Source organism: Miniopterus natalensis, chromosome 2 (genome assembly GCF_054644295.1).
Source record: "Miniopterus natalensis isolate mMinNat1 chromosome 2, mMinNat1.hap1, whole genome shotgun sequence".
Taxonomy (NCBI): domain Eukaryota; kingdom Metazoa; phylum Chordata; class Mammalia; order Chiroptera; family Miniopteridae; genus Miniopterus; species Miniopterus natalensis.
Genome location: NC_142082.1, coordinates 177281119 through 177308400, shown reverse-complemented (window position 1 = coordinate 177308400; position 27282 = coordinate 177281119). Strand labels below are relative to the sequence as shown.

The following is a 27282-nucleotide window of genomic DNA, read 5'->3' as shown; positions in this document are numbered from 1 at the left end:
CTCGTAACGTGCAGGTGGTTTCTTCAAAGCAAGCAAGGGAGAAAGAGTGAGTCTGTTGGCAAGCCAGAGACGTATATAATGTAGCACGATCCTCGAGTGTATCCCATCACCTTTGCCATGTTCTAGAAGCAAGTCACAGATGCCGCTCATGCTCAGAGAAGGAGATTAAGTTAGGGCATGAGCACCAGGAGGCAGGGTCATGCAGGCTGCCTTCCACTCCATCCCTCATAACACGTAACACAGATGGACATCAGAGGCATTATTTTGAACAAAAGAAACCAGACACAAAAGACTTCGAAGTTTAGAATTGCATTGATAGGAAATTCTAGAAGAGGCAAGACTTAACGTCTAGTCACTAAAAGATCAGTGGTGGCCTAGGGCCAAGGGAATGGGGGCTGACTGTGAGGGGTGTAAGGCAACTTCTGTGGTGATGAAACTGTGTGTCTTGACTGGCAGGAGGGTTATATGGGTGCATACATTTGTCAAAGCTCATCAAACTGCACGTTAAATGGGTGCATTTTAGTTCATGCAAATTATACTTCTGTAAAGTATATTTTAAAAACGGCCCGTGAATGGCAGATTTTTATCACCATTTTACCGGTGAGGAAATGGAGATTCAGAACTTGCCGCCGCGGGGGGGTGCCAGGGTTCTGCATCAGGTGTAATGGCAAAGCCCGGTCTCTTTCTCTGTGCGCGACCTCTGATTGTCCTCCGGGCTGCAGTTTCTACAGAGGTGAAACGTGGAGGCCTGGAGCGCTAAGGAAACGCTCCCAAGGCCTCACCGAGGGGCACACAGTCTCAGCTTGTGTTTTCTGGTTCCTTGTCAAGAGTTCTTTGTACCACTGGGTCTTCCAGGTCTCGTTAAAGCCTCATAGTAGATTTTAAGAGTTAATGTTGCATTTTTAAATTTATCCAGATGTGTCATTGTAAATCTACGTAATATTTTTCTCTTGAAACACATAATCCTATGAGCCAATTCTTTAAAAATATATATATATGTTTTTATTGATTTCAGAGAGAGAGGGAAACATCAGCCATGAAAGTCATTGATCAGCTGCCTCCTGCACGCCCCCTACTGGGGATCGAGCCCGCAACCCGGGCATGTGCTCCGACCGGGAATCTAACCGCCATCTCCTAGGTCCTAGGTCAACGTATGAACCAATTCTTTAAAAGCACAACATATGATGGCCCGTGAAGATAAAGGTTTCAGAAGGCGGGCTGTATACTCTTGGTCGCCTGCCTACTTTCCTGCTATCAGATCCTAAGTTGATCCAGACTTTAGTGGCCATAACATTTCAAGGAAACACAGGGATGCCAGGGATGAGTCTTGGTTAGTTTCAGCCAGTTGTGGTCATCCTGTTACCACGGAGACAGATGTGTTGAGAAAAGGGCCCGAGAAGCAGTTCTGGCCCATGGGGCCGAGAGGTGGCTGCCAGGGGATCTGGAATGTCCACCACGCCTCTTAAAGGCATTCAGGAAAGGGGCTCTTTCTCACGGACGGACGTGAGGATGTGACCCCAGGGGCCTGGGTAACTCACTGATAACATGAAGGGCCAGCATGAGGACAAAAGTCCATCCCTGAGAATAAGTCAGGAGGGCACAGAGCGCTCAGGTCCCTGAGGGTGACCCTGAGCCTGTGATTTCCTCACCCCATCACTGTCATCATTGCTCCGGGGTGTGAGTCATGCATTTTATTTATTGATTTAGTCAGCACTGTTATTTGCAGCCAAGATCATCTTGCATACAGAAGATAGAGGCAGATACAATTAAACATCTTTTTTTTTTTTTGCACTCAGCTCCATGGTGCAATTCTTCTAAACACCTGTATGCACTACATTACATACAAACTTGGTGACAGGCAGTTGATGGTATATGTTGTGTGAATGTTAAGGTTAGTTTCATTCTCGGAAGAGTTTGTTGATAGCTAAAGCTTAGAAACAACCCCACTGTCCCCCTGTAGGGTATTGGTTAAAGAAACCAGCGCAGAGCTATCTAATGAGATACAATTCCAAATAAAAGGAGCGTCTCCATTTGTCCTGATATGAAAGGATGTCCAAGCTATACTGTCAGGTAGAAAAACAAGAGTTGGGACAGCATTTAGAAGACTTTGAAGTCCACAGTCGTCGGAAATGTCTACAGTATGTCACCAGGTTCTGGAGAGGATCTTGGAAGGTGGGCACAAGACCCTAACCAGAACTCTCACATGGATGGGCCGCCTGAAGACAGTAGCGATGGAGGGACTAAGAGGCCGTGCGGCAGCGATGTTTTCACAGCAGGAGCTGTGGAACCTGCCCGTGGTCCAACCTCTTGAGGAGAAACCATTGAGGTTCGGGTGGGTTCGCAACAGGCCTGCCATATGTGGTCTCACATGCATGAATTATCTATTTTTAAGATACCAAAGACAATTTTTTTAATCGTATGCATGGAAACTGACAAGCCTCACAAATAAATGCTGCCTACCTGTCAGCGTTAGCGAGCGTTAACTAGCATTCTCAGAGGTTCACCTTGTGCCAGACACTGACCCCAGCTCTTTGTCTGGATTGGCCAATCCCATCCTTGTAGCAATTCTGTGAGGTGCATGTTATTGTTACCATCTTCTTTTTACAAATGGGTAAACTGAGGCACCGAAGTGTTAACTAATGTTCTAGGATCACACGGCCATTGAGCCAGGGATCAGACTTGCAACCCAGGGCGTGAACCCAAAGTCTATGCCCTAAACACTCCACTGATTGACCTCTGGGGTTATTGGATGGATTCAAAGAGCTTGTATGTGCTTAGCCAGTGCTCGCCTTAACCAGTGGTTCTCAAAGAGCACTTTGTGCACCAGCAGGGTTAGGCTTTGTTAGAAGTATATTTAAATTCTTAGGAATGTTGCCCAGGTTCAGCCAGACTTGTGCCACTTGCTGACATGTTTCTTGGCTGTTGAGGACCTGAAGTCCCACCCAGCAGGGGAAAGAATCAGTCTGTGACCAGCTGGACCTTGGGGAAACATACCTGAGTGTTGTGTATGTAGTGACCACCTTGCTGTTTGTCTGGCAGCCATTTATTTATTATTATTTTGTTGTTGTTAACCCTTACCCAAGGATATTTTTTATTGATTTTTAGAGAGAGTGGAAGGGCGGGAGGGAGGGGGAGAGAGAAAGAGAAACATCGATGTGAGAGAGACACATCGATTGATTGCCTCCCACACACACCCCGGCTTGGGCCAGGGATCAGACTTGCAACCCAGGTATGTGCCCTTGACCGGAAATCGAACCTAAGACCCTTTGGTGTGCAGGCCGATGCTTTAACCAGTGAGCCACACTGGCCAGGGCCCAGCAGCCATTAATTGACCATCACTATGGACATGGCAGGGAATTCTCCTGTGATCCATTGGTGATACCTGTCAGTGGCCTTGGGAGGCACCGAGACCCTACCATCCCCAGGCTGGCCATGTGATCTGTACCTACCAATACAGCTGAATAATTCCTCTCCCCAGCTTCGCTGCTCCACGAGACAGAGGTCACAAACTCCTTCCTTCCTCTGCGCCTGGCACGGAATAGATGCTCGGTAACCGTGCACTGAATGAAGAAGCCATCCCAGTTCACCTGGTGCCAGCTGTCATTTTTGCAAAGGGCACCTAAGAGGAGTTCCCAGCTTGGCTGTCTGTTGCAGTCACCTGGAGAACTTCTAGAGATCCTAGCCTCGGGCTAATCACATCAGAATATCTGAGGGTGGGAAATGAGAGCAGGGCTAGGTGTGTACAGCTTTGGGAGCTCTCCAGGTGATTCCAGTGCAGCCAAGCTTAAGAGCCCCAGCTAGAAGGCAGCAGCCAGCCCAGCAAGCGCCCCGGGGCTAACACGGAGCGTGAGACCCAGGGGGCCTCCTCGAAAGCTGCTCCTGCCTCTACTTCTTTGACGGGCGTGAGCTGAACTGGCAGCAGCCAAGATTCTGTCTTAAGAAGTTCCTGTGCGCAGTGAAAGGTATAGCTGGAAGCGTTTATGCTGGAAACCCTGGCTGGGTGATAGTCCTAAAAATTACTGCCATATGTCTCCAGCAGGGAGGGCAGGGCCCGCATTTGCTCCCTTCACGCTCCGCAGCCTCACTTCCATCAGCGGCTCAGTCCTCACCCACGGGGGCCCCCGGAGAGGCTCCATTTAGTCTAACAATTTTATGGAGCATCTAGATTCCTTGATAGGCCAGGCCCTGGAAACACAGATGTAAACCCAACATCGCCCCTTCCCTGGTGGAGTTCCCAGCCCAGAGGGAGGAAATGGGAAGTAAATCAATGTAAATCACCAGCCTGCATGAGCATGATGAGGCCACATGGAGCCTTAAGAAGAAGTGAGAGCTCAGAGGAGGGACTAGGGGGCCTCCAGAGGGCTTTGGAGAGGTGGGAACAACACCCAGGCGTTTTGTTTCCCTTTTTCTCTTGACATATGCATGTGTATAAAGTTTGGAATGATTTTAAACGTATGTCGTCGAACACACCGATTTAGCAAATACTAGCATTTCCCCATGTTTACTTCAACTCCTTTAAAAAGCAATTCTAAACTATTTTAAACACAGGAGAAGTACCGAGTATAATGTAACAAGCGCCCACATATGCTGAGGGGGTTAAGGGCCCCCACTCTGCGGCAGGCTACCTGGCTCTGCAGAGTGACCTCGGAGAGGTTACTTAACCTCTCTGTGCCTCTGTCTTATTTTTTTTAAAAACCGAACACCTACCTCGAAAGGTAATTGTCAGGATTAATCAAGGTAAAGGGGCAAAAAGACAAGGGCCCCGCGCACACTGTGTGCTTTGTAAACATTAACTGTTTTTACCTGTGTGCCTGCCCATGACCAGCTTGTCACATCCCAACATTCTGCTGTATTTGTTTCAGATTTTTTTTGTAAAGAGAAGAATAGTATCATGGGTACTTTTAATAGACCCCTCTACCCACCCTCCCTGTTCTGACTGCTAACGAGGAGTGAAAGTCAGGATGTGAGGATGGGCACTGCCACGGCGGGGCATGGGGCAGCGCCCCTGGCTTCTGGGGAAGCCCTCCAGTGTGGTCAGAAAGGCCCGTGACCATTGGGGAGGGAGGGGGCTGGAGAGGTGGCCGGGGCACGCTAGGGAAAACCGTCAGGAGCTCCCGCACAGTCCGGGAACCCCACCAAAGCCCATTTCTCTTGCTCCCTTCAAAAAACTAGCAAAAACCCCCAAAGATAAATACAGAAACCTCACTCACACTTGCTCCCCAACTTGGACAATGCCATCAGGTACAGGCTAGCTTTGGGAGAAGAGGGGAGACCCAGGGGAGCACAGGAAGAGGGCTTAGCCCCCTGAAGCCGTTGCCACCAGAGTGCTGGGGGCAGGAAATGAGTGATTCAGGCTGAGACCTGAGCACCCGCAGGTGGGGATTTCCTGCTGAGTGAGCTGATGGGAGGGCCCCCGACTTGTTCAGCAGTTAACCTGACAGCACATCCGTGGCTTGTCAGGCTGGATATTTGTGGGGAGGGCCTTGGGTATGAGTACATACACGCCCGGCCTCCGTTCGCAATGTGCTCTCTGTCACCCCCCAGCAGCACCATCATTTTTTATCTCAAAATGGGCTTCCCCCTCTCCCCCTCCCTCCGCTTCCTCAGCCCTGCCGAGGAACAGCTGCTCTGAGCCCCATCTCTCATCAGCTGCCTTATCTCCCTGATGAATGATGTTCCCCTTCCCGGGCAGGCAGCCTGGCGGGAGGCCGCGGCTGGAGCGGGCGCTGACAGCACGGAGCCCAGGCAGCTGTGGGAGAGCGTCACCCCCTCCCGGTCCTCGCGCGGGCCACGGGCAACCCTTAGGGCCCTGGCGAGCAGCAGCCCGCAAACGCAGCCATTCCAGCACATGTCAGCACCCCTGGGTGCGGTCACCATTTTGGGTGCTGGGAAACGGGCACATGGGTCCCGTCCCTTGGGGGTGGGAACTGTTTATGGGAAATGTGATTTGTAGCTAATAATACAGACTTCTCTCTATGTGACCTTGAGAGCGTGTTTAATCACTCCAGGTCTCCGTTTTCCTCATCTTGCAAATGGGCTGATCATAGTGTTGTATAGTTCTCTGCTCAGATCTCCTTTGCCAGCCAGTGCCCCATCCCCCAGCACTGCGATGCCACTGTGCCAGCTGTACCTCCGGCCTTCAGAGCCTAGGGCAGATGGTAACCGTGTCCTTGACACCGCTGAGAGGCTAAATCCTTCTGCAACCTCTTCCCCTCCCATCTGGGGAGTCTGTAACTGACTTATATTGGGGACCCAAAAGCCCAGGCCTCTTCCCTCAAGGTGCACAACCTGGGGCAACTGTTTATGCTCCAGAGCCCCCCATGGATCAGGCCAGGTCTAGACTTACTGTGGCTACACCCCCTCTTCCTGTCCTGTGTCCCTCACCCTCCACGGCTTTTCCTGGAGAGCATGCCTCCCTCCTTGAGCCGCAGGCTTTTGGAAACCTGTTTGAGGCTCTGTTTCTAGGGGGCCCAGCCCCAGATAAGTACCCACTTCACCGAGGCTTTGTGAGGGAATCGGGTGAGATAAGGCTTGAAAAGCCCCTTGGAGGTGTCTGGCACTTGGCAAGTACCCAGTCGTCAGTAATCGCGATTCTTACAAACTACCGCTATGTGACAAAAAGTCACAGGGGACTCGAGCAGATGTGACGGAGAGATGGGTGTTGAAAGCCTTGGTTCCACGTCTGGAATTGGAGGCAGTCGCCCTAGAAAGGGCCCACAGAGGTCACTTAGCTCTCTGAGGAAACTGAGGCCCAGAGAGGCGAAGTAGTACTCTCAGAGACCCACCGCATTTTCCCATAGCAGCTCTGCTTTGTTTATTTTTGTTACCAGTCTGCACAGTGATTTTTTTTTTTTAAAAAAATTTTTAGCTGAGTAGTCAGCATTTAAGTAATTGAGAATTTTATATAAATATCCGTATTTGGGCTACTTTTAAGAAGTTATTAGGGCCACCTGGGACCTCGTTCCTATATGGCCATAACAGCTGGAGCTCAGGCCACTCTCTAGGTCACTCTCTAGGTCCCATCTCGCCCCCTGCCATCCACAGGGGCCTGTACTAGCTGTCCCTGATCACAGAGCCCTCATACTGAAAAACAAGATGTTTCTTGTACTCCAGTCATTCTCGAAAGTGGCAGAATGAAAGATGGAGTGCAACCAGAGAGAGAGCCTGTGGGAATTAAGATTATTCCTATGTGTTTAATACGGAAGCAAAGAGAGTATGTGTTGGAAGGATCACACGAAAGATGCTGCCAGCAAAGCCTGGCCACCTCGCCTGGCCTGAGGTTATCTGCTGGGGCCCTGTGGCATTTAGCTTGGGACCTGGGGGTGAAGGCACGGAAGTCACCTAATGCTCAGCACTGGGCTCTCTGGGTTCTGAGCTGGGCCCGTGCTGCAGAGAGGAGTAGGTGAGGGACTTGGGGCACGAGGTCAGGAGTGAAGGGCCTGTTGAGGTTTTCTAGGCAGGAGGCAAGGAGTGGGGGGACCAGAATGAGAGAAGGGAGGGAAGGTATAAGAGCAAGTCCTGGACACAGATGTCTGAGGGAAGACTCGACAGCGGCTTTGGATCCTTATAAACGGATGACAGAGTGAAGACTCGCAGGTGACTTCAGGGTGACAGAACCCAGGTTCCCGGGAGCACCACGGGCCCTTCAGCAGAAGTCAGGAGACCCATTCTGGGGGAGGCTGATGACTTGGGGTCTGGGCACCGTGGGTCTGAGGTGATGCTGAGAAGTCCAGCTGGGTGGACAGTGCTGACTGCATGGTGGTCATGCACGTGGCCTTGAAGCACTGGTCTCCCGTGGACCAGTCCTTCCTGCGCTTAATTTCTCCGTGTCTTCATTTCCTGACAATAAGGCCATTGGCACTGTCCTCCTCATAGTGTCATTGTGAAGATTCAAGATCACATAAATAAAAGCCTAAAAACGATTCCTTGGGAAGTGCTCTGTACATCCAAGTCATTGTCACTACTGCCTGTGAGGACGCGGTGGGAAACCCACTGAACGGAGATGATTCTGCAGGGCAGAGAGCCAGCGCGGAGCCTTGGAGGAGCCGGAGGAAGCAGCTGGGAAACGAGGGGAGAGGGCATCTCCGAGCTGGAGGGAAGGCCTGGGCCGGCAGGGCAGAGATGATGCCCCGGGGAGAGGAGCTCAGGGCAGCCGTTCTCCCCGGGGGGGTGCCCTCCAGAGGACCCTTGGCAACGTCTCGAGACATTTTGTTGTCACACCTGGACATAGAGGTGCTATTGTGTCTAGTGGACAGAGGCCAGGGATGTTCCTAACGTCCTACAATGTAAAGGAAGCTCCCCCCCCCCCCCCCCGCGTCCTGCCCCCACAACAAAGAATTATCCAGCTCCAAGACGGCGATATGCAGAGACTCTTCTCCAGACCCCCCAGGCTTCTGGGGTTGAAGGTGCTTCCGCCACCAACAGATGTGTGAGCTTGGCAAGTTTCTTAACCACTCTGTGCCTCAGTTTTCTTATCTGGAAAATGGGATGATTACAGCAGTTTCTGGGGACTGCGGTCAGGCGTAACTGACTGAAGATATACAGAGGGCTTAGAATAGAGGCTCATAGCACGTTAGCGATTACTAGAGACCAGGGGAAGCGAGGGCGTGGCAGAGCCACTTGACCTTGGCGTTTGGCACTTGGGAGCGATTTCAATGGGGTAGAAGGGGCTGGCGGCCAGGTTCGAGGACTGTGGAGGTGGGCGCCTGGGGGTTGGGGCCAGCAGGCACGGGCTGCCTTGTCTGAGAGGTGTAGCGATGGAAGGAAGAGGAGGACTGGCTTCATGTTCATCTATTATGTGTTGATGCTAACCGAAAGTCTGGATAATTGCCCAAACCACATTATAACAAAAATGGAAATTTTCAAAGCAAATGAAATTACCTGCTGCCTCACCACCGTAACAAGTGAGCCATTGTCCATCTTTCCTCCCAGGACCATCATTTTGCAGTGTTTTAGTCTTCACACAGTCTCTTCTATTGTTTTATGTCCCATGAAAAGGTCCCATAAGCATTTTCCGTGATGTTACACCATTGCTACATTGATCGTTTTTTTCCAAAATGAAAGTAACCTCATTGTTTTTTCCTGGTTGTAAAAACACTCTGTGTTCTTTTCTTTAAAAAAAAAAAAAAAAATACAGATAGTACCACGAAGTCTGCAGAACAATTTAAAACCCCCTTTCCCATCCCCCCTTCGGAGACAGTCACGTTAGCCTTTTGGTGACCATCCTTCCAAACAAACCTTCGTGCATTTAATCAGTGTGTCAACCTGTTACATCTTGTATGTAAACATGAACGTTACTTAACTGTCCATTCGTTTTCGACCTTGAGGCGAAGGCTTCCTTGTTGCTGGGGTTGGGCTTGTTGATTTGGGAAGTGGGCAGGGGGCTGTGGAAGGATATACACACCAACAAAGGAAGCAGAAGGTTCTGGAAGCTGCTAGAAAGAGGAAATATTGGGGGGGGGGGGCGCCGTGTATTTGTTTCCTGAGGCTGCTGTAACCAAGTGCCACCGGCTGGGTGGCTTAAACAACAGACATTTCTCCTCTTACAGTTCCAGAGTCGGGAAGCCTGAGATGGAGGCGTCGGCAGGGCCAGGCTGCCCCTAAAGGCTGCCCCTCATGGTTGCCATCCATCCTTGGCGTTCCTTGGCATGTGCACACGTCCCTCCGATCTTTAACTCCGTCGTCACGTGCTGTGCTCTCCTTCCTCCCTGTGTGCCTGTGTCCGAGCCTCCCACTTCCTATAAATTCACCTGTCATCTGGTTGGGGTCCCCTCTACCCCATTATGACCTCATCTTAACTTGGTTAAATCTGCAAAGACCTATTTCCAATAAGGTCACACTCGCAGGTAACAGGGCTGAGAACTTACCGTTTTGGGGGGACACAGTTCAACCCATAAATGTGGGATCCCCAGGGTGATGGAGAAATAGGATGCAGGAGCGAGGGCCCCTTCTCTGGGACAAAAGGGAAGGAAGAGACCGGGCTGGGCCTCGAGGCTGAGCAGGGAGAGGAAGCCCACCTCCTCCCGTAACTCGGGTCTGTGTTTTATGAATCTCCTCGTACTTTACAGAGCCCGGGATTCGTCAGAGAGCCCGCCGTCCGTGAGCCCCACCCGGCCCCTTCCCCTCGCTCGCACGCGGTGCAGCTGGCAGCCGCGGTGGCTCCCCGCCCCCGGGCCTCGCTACAGCGTCCTGCTGTCCATTCGCCGCCAGGTTCTTGCTTGGCTGTCCCCTAATTTCTTTTCAGCCTCGGCGGGTGGGAGCATCGCTGGTTCCCAGAGTCCTTCCGTGCGGCCCATTCGCCCCCCTCCGTCTGCAGTGGGCACACCCGTGCCCCATTCCTGCTGCAGCACAGGGTCCGGGCGCCCTCAGGAGCATAGCAGCCGTGTCGATGCCTCGATCTCCCCTTTTCCTCAGGACACCTGGTTTTGCTGGTTTACTCGGTTCTCTCGGTCTCTTTTTCCCAGATTTGTACCGAGGCTGAATTTTGGGGATGGAGCGGGGTGGAGGGGGATTGTGAGGAGCGTGGAGACAGTTGAGAGGGAACCTGAAATCTCTCTTGTTGGTGGGCACAGGTGTCAGACAGTCCGGAGCCTCCCCAGGCACAGCTGGGGTCAGGTCTGGGTGTCACAGGTCAGCATGTGACCAAATGAGCATCACTGTCACCCTTTGTTGATTTGGCTCTTGAGGAACAAGGGACAGTTACAGGGTAACAGTCACGCAGCTGAAAATAATGAGGCTTCTGCTTATAAACTTGGGTCCCAGGCAAAGCCCAGCCAAAACCTTTTCTCGCCATCACAGGCATCTGCATACTGGAGGGAATTATTATACTCCGATGGTTAAAAGCCCCTCAGCCTTTGGCCCCCTGCCTCCCGACACTGCCTGAAACACCCAGCAATCTCCCAGCAACGCATCACCTGTCCCATCTCACCATTTAATTATGGGCTGTTCTTGCTTTCCTCTCCAATGCCAACAGCCACTTCTGAGAAAGACCTGGGGGCAGAAGCCCAAATAATACAGCTCATATTAAGTCCAAAGCCTAAATAACAACAAAACCCAGGTAACCTGGATGTGCCGACTTGTGTGGGACTAAAGGAGGCCTTCCTGCCCAGGCCTGAAAGACTCAGGGCTTGGGATGTGGAGACACAGGGGCAGGAAGGGGATTTTTTTTACCCAAGCTCATCTCTCGTTGCCACCTCATCAGACCCTATACTCCAGCATGTAACGGACTATAAATTTTGTCATTTCCTCCCAGGATCAGTCAGAAGGACAGTGATGGCAAGTAACAGGGCCCATTCAACCAGTGTAGGCAAAAAAGGGAGGCTAATAGCTCAGTAACTCAGAAGATGAAAATGACTCTGGTGTCAGGCTCAGCAGGATTCAGGGACTCCCCCTCCTTGCCTCTGATCCCAGCGGCACTTCTGTTATCGGTGGGGTCCCTCCACGTAGCAAGAATGATCTCTGTCGCTCCTTTCTCCCAGCACCCAAGGAGGATTCTGATGGGCCTGTTACATTAGAGATGCAGGCCTTGGACCAGTTACTGCCCAGGGGAAGGGGGTTCTCTGATTGGAGAGGATTTTATCATGGGCTCTTAAAAAAAAAAAAAAAAAAAGATACTGAGCATATGAAACAAAACCAGCACAGTCCTCTACCCTCAGTACAAGGGTCCAACCATTCAGTTTCAGGCGCCATTCCCTCTACTTGGAATACCCTCAAAGCCCTGCCCACGTGGCAAATCCCAGCTTTTCATTCAAGACCCAAGCCTTCCAGTACACCCTGACCCACCCCCTCCCGCAGACAGGGGTGAACACACCTTGGGGCCACCGTAGCGCCTTGTACAGGCCCCTGTTACTTCACTGGCTTGCGCATTTGGTCATTTAGCAAGTCTTTATGCTCTGGCATTGCACCCAGCTCCTGGGACTGTGAGTTTCATGAACACGACCTCTACCAGGGTGCTTGGCCCACTGCCGGGGCCTGGTAACTGGTGGTGGCCATGGCCTTGGGTGACATTCAGGACGTGGCTAGAGAAGCTGGGGTGCTGGGTATGGAGAAAGGAACTGCGTGCCACAGGTCACCTGGCTGGAGCCCCTTATTTCTCTGCAAATCCCTCATACGGCAGACTCTCAGGAAGGACGCTGTGCGTTCTTTGGAGCAGCGAATGGCAGAATTCCAACAGCTGCCTTGTTTGCCCTTGTGGAAAGTGTTTATTTTTTACATATTGTATCTGAGAATCTGAAGAGGTCATGGGGTCCAACTTGAATTCCCTGGGGTTAAAGCTTTCTTGGTGACGCTGACATCCCTCCATATTTGCGGAACTTGTTACCGTGTGAGGCAGCCCCCGAGTTATCAGGGGCCACATGTTATCTCCTGGCTACTTTGGCCATCAGTCGTATTTCTCTTCTCCAGGACCACAAGAAAGAGGTTCCTCCCTCTTCCAGTAGATATTCCACTGTGTTCACTCGTTCATTCTCCCATCCATTCATTTATCCCTGCGTTCATTAACACCATCTCCCACCGAAAAACATTGGTAAGGCAGGGACAGGGAGGGAGAAACCTGGCTGCGACCTCCTGCCCTACAGGGGTTTTCCCTGGTGACCCGGGACACACCACTGCCTTGCTACAGGCCTCAGTGTCCCCATATGTAAAATACGCTGGTTGGACTGGTTCCGTTCTAAGAATACAATAAGGACATAGGCATAAAGTTCCAAGCTTCAAACCTACCCCTAACCCTAACCCTAGAGTGACATGACTGACCTTTGCCATAAGCCTGGTGGTAACCATGCCCGTGATGGCAGTCCCCAGGGATGAGTTACGACTTAGCCGGGGAAACTTGGCCATTTCCTTTGGGGATGAGGGGACGTTCATGCCCCTAATTCATTCCCTCAACATGTGCTTGTCACGCCCGTGTCCGCGCCAGGTGCTGGGTGTGCGGTGAGGCCCAGCTCACAACTATCTGAGCAGTGTCTGCACCTGCAGCATGTTCTTCCCTCTGGCTTCAGTGGAGGCAGCGCTTTCCCCGTGACAGTTATTTTAATTACCTTTGAATAATTTTAAAGAGACACAGTTTATTTGACGCTAAGCGTCTGACTCCGGATGAGCTAAGCGGGAAATACCAGCTGAGTGTGAACCCCTTGCCGTGAGGCTGATTTTCTCCTGTGACTAAAGTGAGGAATTCGGACACGGATGGATCCTGGGCAGCATGAGTGAAACAATGTGTGAGTCCTGCTGGCGCCTGCAGTGGAGGCAAAGTGCGTGGACTTGGGGCCAGATGGCCCGAGTTCAAACCGGCTTTGTAACCTGGGGAGATTCATCGCTTCTCTGAGCCGCAGTGTTCCCATCTGTGAAATGGATCATGTGAAACGGAGATAGAGCCCCAGCCTTATCCAGGTCGGTGTGAGCGAGAATCAGGATCGTGTCTGCAGAGGGACCCGCCCATTGCATTAGTACTCGCTGTTTCCTTGGAAGGGAAAAGACACACCTGAAATACACAGCGGGGAAGCCATGCTGCAGAGTGGCTGGGGACAAGGGCCTCGAGGCCACACAGACCTGGCCCTGCCACTTACAGAAAAAACAGCCCCAAAAAGAAGCAGAAGAAAGTGAGAGTCGTTTTCAGTCATTTTCCTTTGTGTTTGCAACCGGCCCTCCTCACCCCCCCCCATCCCAGTTCTGAACTGAGGGCTCCCCCGGGCAGCGACCGTGCGGGGTCCGTCCTGTCCAGCAGGCCGTGGCCCAGTGCCCCGGTGTCCCCTCAGCCCGCAGCCCAGTCACCCTGCTGTCGCCCCTCTCTCGGCAGGTCCTTCAAGCCGGACTTCCTCCTGGTCCGCCAGCACGCCTACAGCATGGCCCTGGGCGAGGACTACCGCAGCCTGGTCATCGGCCTCCAGTACGGAGGGCTGCCCGCCGTCAACTCCCTCTACTCCGTCTACAACTTCTGCAGCAAGCCCTGGGTGGTAGGTGACGGGCCGGGCTGGCCTGGAGAGAAGAGGGGCCAGCGGGAGGAACTCCCAGGCCCGAAACGGGCCCAGTCCCAGCACGGGGGCCTCACACGTAAAAGGGTCTTTTTTAAGCAACTTGAGTGAGCAAGTTGGATCCCAGCCCCCTACTTATAATTACTGCCCAACAACTACCTACCCTATGACACCTATTATGGTGCAGTGGTATCTTATAATATTAGCAGTAAGAGGCAGTGCCAACTGTTCTTACTAATAGTCTATCATATATCATCTGGTACTTAGTAAGTACCAGAAACGTGTGCTGTCTGGTGTTCAGTCCATTGTCATCATGCTCAGCTTCAATCTCCCCACCTTGTATTCATTTGTTTCATTCATTCACTTGATATATTTGAGTCTCCATTTAAATGTTACCTGTAAGAGAGACTTTTCCTAAAATACCACCCTCCAATCCCCCAAATACGCTTAAATCCCTTTAATGCACTGCCTGTTTAATCCTTACGACACCCCTGGGGGGTTGGATCTCTCATTTCCTCTGTTTACAAATGGGGATACAGACGCCCGGACCCTAAATGACTTTCCCAGGTTACACAGATAACAAGTGGTGGAGCAGGAATTTGAACCCCGGGTCTGTGCCATAAACAGCTGCGCCACATGCCTCTCTAGAAAGACGGGCAGGGGGGCCAGGGGCACGGCCCGAACATCTGCGGGTTGTGCTGCTTGTGTGAAATGCCGAGGGTGTGGGAAATGCTCATTAGAAGTCATTGAGCTGAACTCGGTGGCCTGGCAGGATCGAAGGGGTTGACGCAGCCAGATGATGGAGAGGACAGATGTCCAGCTAAGGGCGGTGGCCTTTACCCCATAGGTGGCGAGCAGCTACTGTAGCTCAGCTCAGAACAGTCAGATGCTCGAGGCCTGGGATCAAGGGGGCAGTTCCGCGGCACTAGGTGACAGGTGTTAACGATGTTCTCTCCTCTTCTGGCCTAGTTTTCTCAGCTCATTAAGATCTTCCATTCCCTGGGTCCTGAGAAGTTCCCGCTCGTGGAGCAGACGTTCTTTCCCAACCATAAGCCAATGGTGAGTGGCCTTTATTACGCTGCCTATTTGTGCGATCTGGAGCCAACACACGTTTATGTTCTCGGTCCATTCGAGCGGAGGGGGTGGGCTCTCAGGGAGAGCCGTGATGTCTCCTGGGAATGCTCTCCTAAGGAAAGAGTCATCTCTGCAGGTGACGTTTAAGGCAGTAGGACAGATGACAGAGGTGGACAGAATTCCTTGGGAACATCGGGAGTTTTCAGCAAACAAGGGGACAGCTTGAACGAGCATGTTGGGGTCAAAGGTTGACAAGAAGGGTATAAGATGTTTCAAAGGTAGGATGTTATTTTTATTTGCGCCTGTGCAGGACTTGTTTTCCACTCTGATTTTAATAAAAGCAGTGATACTTGATTGGCATGGATTGTTAAAGGGCAGTTTCCTTGTGTGTCTCTTTACATTCCAGCTGTTGAATATATCTGTGGTTATCTCTGGGAAGTGGTTGGAGCTTAATTTGGAGAGCTGGGGGGTAGAGGTTACCATCTTTTTGAATGGGGTGGAGAGCTCTCCATCCCACGGCTAGCAGAAGTTGGGTGGCAGAGTCCCGGGCGGCTAGAAACAGCCTGTGACATGCCCGCTTGTGCAGTTGGTGGTCTTCTTAAACTGGTCAGAGGAGTGCGGGGCTGCAGCTCCATGCTTGCCTTGGGAAGAATGGGAGTCTTGGGGACCAGGGTAGTAATGGGGTATCCGATCATACCAGCTGGGGACGGTGCCTGTTTGTAGAATTCTGAGCTCGGGCTGCTGCGCTGGGCAGTCCTATTTGGACACACTGATGGGTAGGACTGCAGGCTCCAGGTGGGAGCCCTCTAACCGGATAGAGAGGTTTTCCACTGATTCTCTTTCACTTATATCTGATCCAGTGAGAGTCGTATAATCCAGGATGTGCTGGTTGGAAGGAGAAGGGCATATTCCACCAAAGCGTGACCACAGTGGAAAAAATTGAGGGTTTATCATCAAACCAGCCTGAGCGTGAATCCTAGTTCTGCCTGCCTACTAGATCCTGGGCAATTGAATTAACCTCTGTGAGCCTCAGCTTCCGTCACTGAAAACCAGGGGTGACAGTGGAACCACTTCATTGGGCTGCTGAGATTTAATGAAATCGTGTGTATAGAGTGTTCAAAGTAGAGCAGACTCAAAATGTGAGCAAAGCTGTACCCTGGAACATTGTCAACAGTGGGGTGAAAGTTGGGTGAAGGGTTTGTAGCCAGCCTAGTCCATTGAGGGTGACAAGCAGCCCTAAGCTCTGGGAGGGCTTTGCCATCTGTAGTGATGCCTCATGAGTTCCTGGCATTCCCCACTGGGCTGAACGACTCAGAATTTCAGGCAGGCGTTTGGCATCAAGGACCAATCTTTGCAGCCTTTCCCTCCCCACCTCCATGTGGTTGAGATTCTTAGGAAGAAAACAGGGCAGGCCAAGTCAGGGCTCCCGTCTGGGAGTACCTGTACCACTAATAGGTAGTTAGATAAAGATCCAGATTCTGGAGAACTCTGAGACTTCTGGCCATAAGATCAGGGAGCAAGGTCAAGGCTGGAGCAGCAGCCAGGAGGAAATCTAAGAACCTCTCCTGAAATTCTCCCTGCCTGGGAAACGACTGGGGCAGGTGGGCCCAAGCTGCAGAGGTGAGTGGAGCGAGGGGAGTATGTAGGGGCCTGGAGCCAGGGCAGGCAGGACTGGCCAGCTTCCCAGGCCCTCCGCGATCTGTATCACCCCCGACGGCGGTCAGGACACAAGGAGGTGAGAGACTGCAGGTGTGTGATAGAAATAAAACCACTTTACTGTTTAGAATCAAGGACACACTATAAAAAGTGAACATTATGCAACATTACAAGACAATATACATTCACGGAATATAAAATTCATAAATAACATGGAGGAAAACTGTAAACAGTGCTACGAAATTTAGCAACAAATACATTCCTTCTGGACAGGGTTTTCTCTGGTTGGTGTCTCTCCATCACTTCTGGGTCTCAGGGCAGCAGACTGGCTAAGGGGGAAGGCGGGGGTGTGGGAGACTAGGGGGCCCTCTCCGAGCGTGAACCGGTCTCTAACTCTTCCCCTTCTCGCACCTCCTAAGAGCCATTTAGGAGGCTGTTGAAACCTCTCTCTCCTGCCCATCCCCATTCTGTTTTCCTTTTGCCATCCGACCTTCAAAGCGTTTGTTTTTCTTGTATAAAACTATTTCAGTGGTATTTTTACTTTAGGCAGCCGGGAGCCAAACACTTAGGTATCATCTTAGGATAATCCATGTTGGCCATCAAGCACAGGGTGATGGGCTGGGGCAGGGAAGGGTATCGTCTCCCTCGGTGCCTCTGAGACAGAGCTGTCCCTATAAATCGTCTTTCTTAAATTGCCCGAGAACCATGGTATGAAAAGTGGTGCTCGTGGGCTATAGCTTGACCACCGTTCAGGTCTGGGGCTGTGTGAGGGTGAAGCCCAGGAGGAGTCTCCCAGTATTATGTGCCCTGCCAGCTGGAGCACTGGACTGAGAGGCAGAGCTTAGGCTGGGGTTTCCTGGGGAGGGAGGCAGGGAGATGGCCAGGGGACGCCGAGACCTTGGAATTCCGGCTCTCATGGCCCAGGATTTAGGAGAAATTATGGCTTTCCAATTGGATGGCCATAGGGACTAGTGGGGAAAAGGGATGGGAATGACCGGCAGACTGCCCGGGGCCAGTTGATACTGAGCAAGGACACGAATGCACTTGCCGTTTCCCCCGCCTCCTGCCTGCTCCGGGAAGCACAGGGCGCTGACCGAGAGGAGGCCGGAGGGTCTCGTGCTAGTTCCTTCTCGCTTCCCCCGTTCGCCAGTCCAGCTGCCTGCACAGAAGTATTTACCCTCCATTCCACTGTAGAATTTGATTCGGGAAAATGGTGGCATGTGGGTTTCATTTTTTTTTTCTCTTAAACACAATGTACACATATTACAGCCTACACATGACATGATTTAGCAAAATAAAACGTCACGATATGATTGAAATATAGAAGTGTCTCAGCTACATAAATGACTTTAAATTATACAGTAAGTGAACAGGTGAAATATACAAAGCTATAGCTTAGAGAAAGCTCAACAACCGCCCTCTGACAACACCGCTTTGCAAAGGGCCCTTCGTAGCCCAGGACCTGTTCTCCTCACCAGGGCCTGGCAAATGGCCTGCGGTCCCGCCCAACTTGTCTGCAGGGAAATTTCAGGTGACTCGTGCTCAGGCCTCACCCCAACTCCCTGCTGTGTGAGTGGAGGTGACCCCAGCAGGGACCAAGAATGGTCAGATGCCTCATGGAGGAGAGGCTCATGTCAGCGGCTGTGGGAGGGCACTTGGACAGGTTGGATTAGGGGTTCCGCCTTATAAGACTTTGAGGTTGAAATAAAATCTTAAAAACACCAAGTCTGGGGCTTACCCCTTAAAAGCCACTGGCCTGCTGACCTCAGCTCCTTCTGCTCACACTGCCCCATCGAGATGGCAAAGCCTCCTGTTTCCTGCGTGCCAAATGTCATGACCGCAAGGTGAAAGGTGCAAGGTCATGGGATCGGTCCTAAGGAAGCCGGATGCCTGTACTGTCTTCCCCTCTGGGGTTCGGCCAAGCACCTGCCTGGGCATTTGCGTGTGCGTGCGAGACATCACATGTCGCCTGCTTTTTGTTCTCCTGTTTCAATTGGCAGCTCTGTTTCCTAAAGCGGAATGAACTGAAGATACAGATACTAACAGAGGATAAATACCCATAATCTGAAAAAAGAGAGCAGTCATGTTACATGTCACCGCCCGCCCCTCCCCAATTCTGAAATACACATTATCGCCTACCCTCCGCATCTCATTTCAGCACTAAAACTTAAAATAATTTTATTTAATTGGAGAATTTATATTATAGTTTTATTTCAAAAAAAAAACAAAACAAAACACACACACAACAAAAAACCCTACAGCTGATTGCAGAGTCAGGCTTCCCCAGTGACCACCAATTTAATAAAACCATGAGGTGAGGACCTCAGGAGGTGGCGTTCACCCACCAGCGAGTTGGAGAAAGAGAAGCAACTGTCTCCAAACCCAGGAAAGGTGGCCATCGGGCCTTGGCGGGACACTCTGCAGCTTTCCCTCCGGTGCCCAGGCCCCTGACCCACACTCACTCTCATCTCCCATCTGAGCCCAGCCAGTAAGGCAGTTAAATGAAGGCCCCAAACATGAAGCAGGAGAAAGGAGTGGGGCAGAGGCCAGATGACCCCAGTTAAAGGAATGCTGAGGGTGTTCAGAATCTCAAATTTTAATTAAAATGAAAAAAAAAAAAGGCAACTTGGAATGTCATGATTTTCTTCAAACAAGCAACAACAACAAAATAGAGGAGATTAAACTATTGGTGTATTTGACAGCATCGAACAGAATTCTGTGTCCTATAAAAAAATCAGCGTATGTCCCCGTGTGTGTGTGTGTGTATGCAAAAGTGTGTATAAACACAGCCCCATAGGTGAGCTAAACGCTACTTTGGAAATAGTATTCTCTACCCAAGTCTCCTTGGCTATATCTGTGGATAGTGTATGGCGTGTGCATGTCTCCAATTTACGTAAGGGCAAGCTCCCGGCCAGATCGACCAAAGAGTTATCCAGGAGGAAATCTTGCGGGGAGAGGGGAGGAAAGACAATCATCTCAGTCTTTCACCTGAGCTTTGTACAAGGCAGGCAAATTACCTCCTGACCTCAGGCAGGTGTTAAGTCTTCACGGACTAAGAAAGCTCTGTTATTCTGGCCTGGCTGTGTGCTCCAGACTCGGGGACATCTGGTCAACCCGAGCATCCCTGGCCTGGGGCAGCTGTGTGTGCTGCATCCTCTCAGACCCTCCATCACAGCTTCTTCCTCCCCCTACCCCCCTTATATACAGAGAGACACAGACAGACAGAGTCTGGTTGGGACGCGCAGTAGCATCTCCTCGGTGTGCAAGATCCTCCGCATACCTTGAGTCTATCTGTTTGCTACCCTTGACTGATCCCGAACCAGCTGGCCTCTCAGCAGCGCCCTTATCTGTTCCTTATGGGCTGGGGTGGAGGGGGGCAAAGGGCGGAGGGTCTGGGAGATGCCGAGCTGGGGAAGGAGAGAGTGGGCTAGGTATTACAGTGCCCAAATACGCTAGTTTTTTTATTTTTGTTTTCCTAAAAAAATATAGATTATGTTATCAGGAGGAAGAGGAGTGAACATTCCTCATTCTCTCTGGCATGGCACCGAAAATTCCCAGGGGTGGAAATAGGTGATGTCAAAACCAAAAAGAAGGGGTCGGGTGGGGCCAGGAGGATGTTTCCAAATAAACTCCATATGACAGCACAGACTTTTCTTTTAAGTGTTCCAAGTGCTAAATTTTCGAGGAAACAGGCACTAATTTCATTGTCGTCATTTGGGAAGAGTTAGTGTCCAGGGGAAGCTCAGCGGGAAGGGAGGGAGGTGAGGCGGGGCAGGGTCTGGTGCTCAGGGGTCTGTGGCATTGGTGGTGCTCTTGTCTGGGTGGGCCCATCCTCGGTACCAGCTGCAGTAGCCACCCTTCTGCCGGATGCAGGCGTAGTGTTTGGACTGGTAGCCGGGGTAACCGAAATTCGAGAGCATGTCGGTCCAGAGACACTCGTTCTTGGAGCTCACGAAGCAAGGCAGGTAGTAGCAGGACTTGATCTGCAATTAGAGAATAGCCAGCGGTTGGTAGACTCTGCCATGGAGGGCCCAGGTCTGATGCTGGCCCCAGTCTGGATTCAGAACCTGGAGCCACTGCAGGGGGAGCCCAGCCACATCAGGCCCTTAGTGAAAATAATATCAATAATACTTTCTAACACTTACTGAGCACCTACTGTGTGCCAGACAGTCTGCTAAGCGTTGCTATGTTATTCGTTTTGATTCTCATAATAGATATAGCTCCCTTTTACATACAAGGTAATAGAGGCTCAGAGAAGTTAAGTAAACGCACAGCCAGGTCACACAGCCAGAAAGTGGTAGAATTAGACATTTGAGAGAGCTTTTCCCTCTCTGACGGTAACAAGCACAGATGAGCGATTGCAGCTGTTGTAGGAAATTGAGGAATTAGAAAGATTAAAACATAAACTTTGGAGTCTGGCTGCCCTAGGCTGGAAAGCAGACTTAATGAGCTGTGTGACCTAGGGCTAGTTACTTAAGGTCTCTGAGCCTTTATTTCTTCATCTGCAAAATGGGGATGATAGTAATAAAAAATGCAGAGTTATGAGAATCAAGTGAGAGAACAGCCCAGCTCCCTCCCACAGCAGGAAGGCTGTGCGCCTTGTCCCTGTGCTGGGGTCAAGGAGTTAGGCCTGGTTGGAGTCACCTGTAGTATGTGGCATCAGTGGTCCTGAGCCAGCTCTCCTGCCCAGGGTGGGGCCGCCAGAGTCAGCTGCTCGAGTGAGCCCACTTGGGACTACTTGGCAGGACCTGCCAGTATAAGGACCCTGTACCTGCTACCAACTTGAGCTGCAGGAGGGGCCAAGGACCCTGAAGAGCCCTTGTGTCCCAGCAGCTGCCAAGCGGGCAGCACAGAGGCGGCAGATGACAGCAAAAAGGCATTCTTCTCTCGCCTTCTTTGCCACTCAGCCTGGGGGCAGCATTCCTTTCCACCCCTGCTCAGACCTGCCCCTCTGCCCTGGCCCCTCTCTCCCCAGCACAAGGGCCCAGCACCCAGGATAGCAGGAGCTGGTAGAGCTGGTATTTCTGGAGCTGTGAGTCAGCACCCCCCATCCCATCCCGCCCGCCTGTCCCAGGGCTTACCTTGCAGTTACAACCCAGGTGATAGCGATAGTTCAGCCCCTTGCGCTGGGAGATGGTGAGCTGGTCCCACCGCTCCACGAAGTTGCACAGTCCTATGTACACCTTACCTTCATAGATACGGCCTAGGAAAGAGAGCACAAAGGGAGAGTGGTTTCTCCGGAGCCCAGCCCGAAGGGAAAGAATTCACACCTCCTGAGTACCCACCTCGGGCCAGGTACTGTGCTAGGTACGTTTCAGTCCTGAGATTTTATTATTTCACCCTCCCCTCCCCCTCTGAAGATGAACTGTATCCCCATTTTCCAGTTGGGGAAGATGAACTCAGAGAGGTTAAGGAATCTGCAGAAGGTCTCTGACCAGGAAGCACTGAAGCTGGGACTAGAGACCAACTCTTCACTTCCCCCGTCAGTGGCTTGGGGTTTGGTTTGGTTATTTCCTTTCCTACACTGACTGCCTAAAGGGGCGGGGAGGGGCTTTCAAAGACAGACCTAGTAGGTTGACTGTGAGTGGAGAGGAATGGGTCCTGCCAATCCCTTTTAATTTACAGTAGCACCGAGAAACCAAAACTAGATTTCTTCCACGGGCTCAGCGGTAGAGCTGAGACTAAAACCCAGCCCCAGGGCGGGAGCCTCAAGCTCCCACCCTGGCTACTCGAGGTGGACTTAACCCAAGACACTCCTCGCTGAGCGCATGGCACAGGTCCTCGGGACACTGCTGGTCAACCACTCCTCCTCTGTCCTTCTGCAGGAAAGGACAGTGGCCCTGGCCAGCCTGGCCCAGGTGCTAGCGTTGGCCGTTACCTGTCAGCAGGTACTGGTACTTGTTGACCTCCAGCTTAACGCCACAGAGACTTTCGGACGCTTCCGTGTGGATGTACTGCACGTGGGGCATCTTGCTGAACCCGCGGTACATCTGTGGGCAGGAGGCACGTTATGAGAGGCGGGCCAGGGCTCAGGAAGCATGCTGTCATTTGGTCTTTGGGACTCTGATTCCCCTAACTGGCCAGCGTGCGGCCAGTCACCAACCCACCCACCCCAGGCCTTTCGCTCGAGATGAGGCCACATAGTCTCCTCTTGGCTAAGCCATCACTGGAGACTGTCCAGCCGGTCACACCTCCTATTCCAACACCCCCACGATACTCCTCCAGAGACACACTTTTCTCAAATCCCAACACTTGTATAGAAATCCAGAGATGAATTTGCTGTGAAAGGGGTCCTGCCTGCTTCTCCAGCCTCAGGAACTAAGCTCCGAGAAGGCCGCCAGCCGGCACTCTCATGACATCGTTGTGACGTGCCCCAGTGTATAAGAGCACTCTCGCTCACACTCCCCTCACTGTACCCTCCCAAGGACCCTAGGAGGCAGGCATTCCTGTACCTGCTTTACAGACACGGTCACTGAGAGCAATTCCGTTTGGCTGGCGAAAGCTGAAGTCAAGCCCAAGGTTCTCCATGCTCGTATCCTTCTGACCGTTGAGTGAAAGCATTGGGTTCTTTTACCCCAGATAAAGCACATACACATGAACAAAACTCCTAGGTTTTTACTAAATACTTTATAATTATGAAATTGCTGATATTTGGGCATTTTTATCTACAACATAGTCTAAGATGGTCGTTCTCAACTGGAGGCAATTTTAGCCGCACCCCAGGAGACATCTGGCAATGTCACAGCTGGGAGGTGGTGGGGTGAAGGGGTTGCTTCCGGTGGATGGGGGCCAGGGATGCTAGTCAATATCCTGGGATGCACAAGGTGGCCCCCACAGCGAAGGATTATCTGGCCCCAAATGTCAACAGTACCCAGGCTGAGACATTCTACTCTAATAGCAACCCATTGGAAACCGTGACAGCCCTATGAGGCAGGAACTGTTGTGTCCGTTTTATAGATGACCAGCCTGAGGCCCAGGAAGGTCAATGGCTTATCTAAGGCCACACAGTTGGTAAATGGCAAAGGCAGGGGTCCAAGCAGGGGAATCTGCTCCAGAGTCCATGCTCTTAGCCAGTATCCCGCGGTGCCTTCCACTGCAGCCTCACAAGTTCACGCCCAGGGGCCTGTGATGCAGGGAAATGCTCCTCGTGACCACGGAGCCTGCCCTATCAGCAGGCGCTCAGGACCACTGAATCCACGTGGTGACTCCGGGTCAAGTCCACGAGTGTTACGTGGGTCCAGATCTGCTGAGACAACTCTGTAACCGCGTCTGGTGGGGGTAGGGTAGGGCACCCAGGTGTTGCCCACGCCCATGATCCTCCAGTGCTCAGAATACACCCGCCCTGGACTCTGGTGGTCTCTGGGCTGATCCCAGGGGTTTACAGTAAGACCATGTCTCTGCATTAGCTCCCGGCGTGCGTTATTAATTTACTTACGGTAATTAATAAGCCAGACAGCACCTCATTGGTGTCTCATCTAAGGGCCCCTGATTTGGTCTAATGGGCTATTTTCTTCTCCTTGTGTTCTAAGTGGTGACTGGCTGGCGGGGTAGGTGGCCCACTAGGAGCTTCGCCATCAGAAGGGACTCAGAGTTTGGGAGGCTCTGTCTTTTGAGGGGAGCGCTCTTGCAGTCGTGTGCAGCCATCGGTGCAGATGGTTGTAACTTACCCGGCCCCCCTTCCTACCCTCCCCGCCGTGGGCCCACTGAGGGAGGAAGCGCAGTCAGGCGCTGCGAGAAGGGCTATCCGCACCCGGTCCTCAACGATGCCGTGGGGAGCAGGGGCATGTCGCCCCCACTTCCTCCGTGATAGATGGTGCCTCTCCGGCTTCAACAGGGGCCATGCCTGAGCGTGCGGCCGTGTGTGTAGCCGAGTCACCGTGCCATACATCAGATCCAGCCTCTGTTCATCTTAGAACTGAAACTTTGTACCCTTTGGCCAGCATCTCCCCACTACCCCCGGCTCCCTGCTCCCAGTGACCTCCATTCTACTCTCTGCTTCTGAGAGTCTGGCTATTTCAGATTCCACATCAAAGTGAGATCCTGCAGTGTTTCTTTCTGTGTCTGGTTCATTTGACTTAGCACGTCTTCCAGGTTCATCCTGTTGTCACAAATGACAAGATTTCTTTTTTATGGGTGAATGATATTCTACTGTGTCTGTGTGTGTCTCTGACACTTGGACTCTACAAGCCCCTGGACCTCCCACCTTGGTGGTAGCTCCACAAAGTTCCAAGAAGTTCACTTCCCTTGGGGTGAAGGGACACAATGTGAGGGAGGAGTTTCTAAGTCTGAGGGAACTGGCACATTTCTCATGTAATATCGGATCTTCACGCAGCTAGTACGTGGCTGTGACACCAAGTGCACGGTCTTTCTCTTATGGAGCGGCTGTCTAGCTGGGGAGGCAGGGCACGAGAATGGAGTCAGTCCCTGCACAAGGCTGGCGAGACCCAGACCATAAAGAGTCACAGGCAAAGGGAGGAAGAGATGCTGTGTGCTGGGGGCGGGGGTGTCGGAGAGGCTCCCAGCTGGAGCTTCAGAGGCAAGACCCTGCTAAGGAATCCCTGGGGGCCAAGCATTGCAATTGCCCAGCAGATCTATCCTGTCAGAGTCAGGACATGCACAGCTCATGACCAGCGGGCCTCCCCCTGGGTCCAGCTGGGACATAATGTCCCCCACGTGCTGTCCCCTGCAGCTGGCCTGAGAGCATGTCTCTACTGCACAAACTACAGCCCCTGGCCAAGCACACTGCTTTCCCATGGTAGCGACAGGAGATAAGGTCCCCATAGATTACAGCGGCCAGTTCTGGCAACTTCCACCTTTGCACCACAGCCCCGTGGCTCAGCTCCAGCTAATCTCCAAGTTTGGGTTTGCAGGGAGCTCCCTCAACATTCTAACACCCCTACCCCACCACCACTACCCCACCACCACTACCACACACCTAGGGGTCTCTGCACGCTCGAGATGTGCCTGAGAGACTGTCCAGAGGCTCTGGAATGAGCACGTGGGAGACAGTCTGCCTATATCTCATCGGGGTGAGAAGGGTTTTTTGGGGAGGAGGGGGGGCTCTGAGAATGAAGGGAGAGGTCCAACAGGGTGGCTTGACTCCTCCAGCTCTCCGAGTCCCTTTAGGCCTGCTCTTAGGGAGCCCTGGCCTCCCCCATCTCTGGGTAGGCTCTCTAGCCCGCTAGAATAAAGTGCCCCAGGGACCAGTGCCAAAACTCACGCAGGCTGGCCTCCCTGGCCTCTCCCCCTTCCCTCCTACAAAGATTTTTTTTTGTTACACTCTTTGCAGGATATTGCAAGTCAAAAGCTACACTGCTGCAAACCCATAAACTCAAGCTAATCCCTTTGTGTTCCCTGGGGGAACTAGGTACAAATGGGGTGGGGTGGCCCCCAAGGTGGGCAGGAATGATGAATCGGCCCACTGCTCCACCGCTCTGGAATCTCCGTGTAGGAGAGGACTATGTTTTGGCCCTGGTTTGCCACTTTCTAGCTCTATGATCTTGACTCAAGTTGTATGACCTTCCAAGTCTCAGTCGCCTCCCCTCTAAAATAGAGGGTAATGTGTATCTGTTCCATAGAGCTGTTGTGGGGATTGAGCCACGCAAAGAGAGCAGGATATAGCAAACGCTCAATAAATATTACCCGTAAGGAGTCTTGTATTCATTGCAACAAATATTATCTTTGTAGCCCCAGCTGGAAGCACAGTGCTAAGCACCCATAAGGTGAGAAAGGAGGGGAGAGAGAGGAGTCTCCTGCGTCACCTTCTCTGATTAACAGACTGGCACCTGGAGACCAGCAGAATTCAGGGACCTCTCTGGATAGACGGGCAGTGAGCAGTTCTATGGGTTATCTAAGATTGGGCTGGAAGGAGGGGCATAAATAAAAGGCATTAGATAGTGATTGATGATCACAGTAAGATGGCAGGAGATCTAGGGAATCACACACGAATTGGGAAGGAATCCTGACACCTCAGTTTGGGGACCAGATATGCCTTTAATTAATTACATGACTTCTGAGTAAATCATTTCCCCTTTGAGTCTCTGTCAGAAGTAAAATGAGGGATTTTATGTTCTAATGCCCAGCACCCTGGTTATGAACCTAGGTGAAGGGTGGTGAATGGACAGCGTTAAGACCAGCGTCCTGGAAGTGGGGGCGGGGGACTCTGAAGCTAATGGACGAGCAAATGTTATTTGGCCTCGAAACACTCCCCCATCCCCCAGTGGCTGGTCTGACACCACTGAGGGGAAATAGGACATCTGCCCACAGAAAGGACTTCTGACCATGCTGGGGTTCGGGCCTGAAGAAAAAGGGACCCAGGAACCACTGCCTCCCAGGTCTCTCCTTGCAGCTGTCTGCTGGCCACAGAGAGTCTCCAACATGCAGGACTGTGCAGAGCAGGCAGGGAATGTTTCCTAAACCTCAGCTTCTGTCTAACGCGCTTTGGTTCACTCGCCAGCAGCCAGGGGTTGCGCAGTAGGTTTCTGGGTTGTTGTTGGTCCCCCCTCCACCCACTGTTCTCTCACCATGGCCGTCCGAAGACATAAGCGGGTCCCATGACCAGGCTCGGGCAGCCAAGGGCAGCCAAGGG

General features: G+C 52.0%; 2 protein-coding genes across 3 annotated transcripts in view; one reads left to right on the top strand and one right to left on the bottom strand.

The window, feature by feature from the left end:
• Positions 1 to 27282, top strand: part of SYN3 (synapsin III) — a 335882-nt gene that overhangs the window by 80945 nt on the left and 227655 nt on the right. For both annotated transcript variants that reach the window (XM_016222964.2, XM_016222974.2), the window contains 2 exons: positions 13790 to 13946; positions 14934 to 15023. In XM_016222964.2, the coding sequence (XP_016078450.1) occupies positions 13790 to 13946; positions 14934 to 15023 (247 nt within the window). The remainder of the gene's footprint in view (positions 1 to 13789; positions 13947 to 14933; positions 15024 to 27282) is intronic.
• Positions 18889 to 27282, bottom strand: part of TIMP3 (TIMP metallopeptidase inhibitor 3) — a 48573-nt gene continuing 40179 nt past the window's right edge. Inside the window, exons 3-5 of the mRNA XM_016222987.2 lie at positions 22573 to 22684; positions 21776 to 21897; positions 18889 to 20677 (exon numbers count right to left, since the gene is read on the bottom strand). Of these exons, the coding sequence (XP_016078473.1) occupies positions 20480 to 20677; positions 21776 to 21897; positions 22573 to 22684 (432 nt within the window). The 3' untranslated portion in view covers positions 18889 to 20479. The remainder of the gene's footprint in view (positions 20678 to 21775; positions 21898 to 22572; positions 22685 to 27282) is intronic.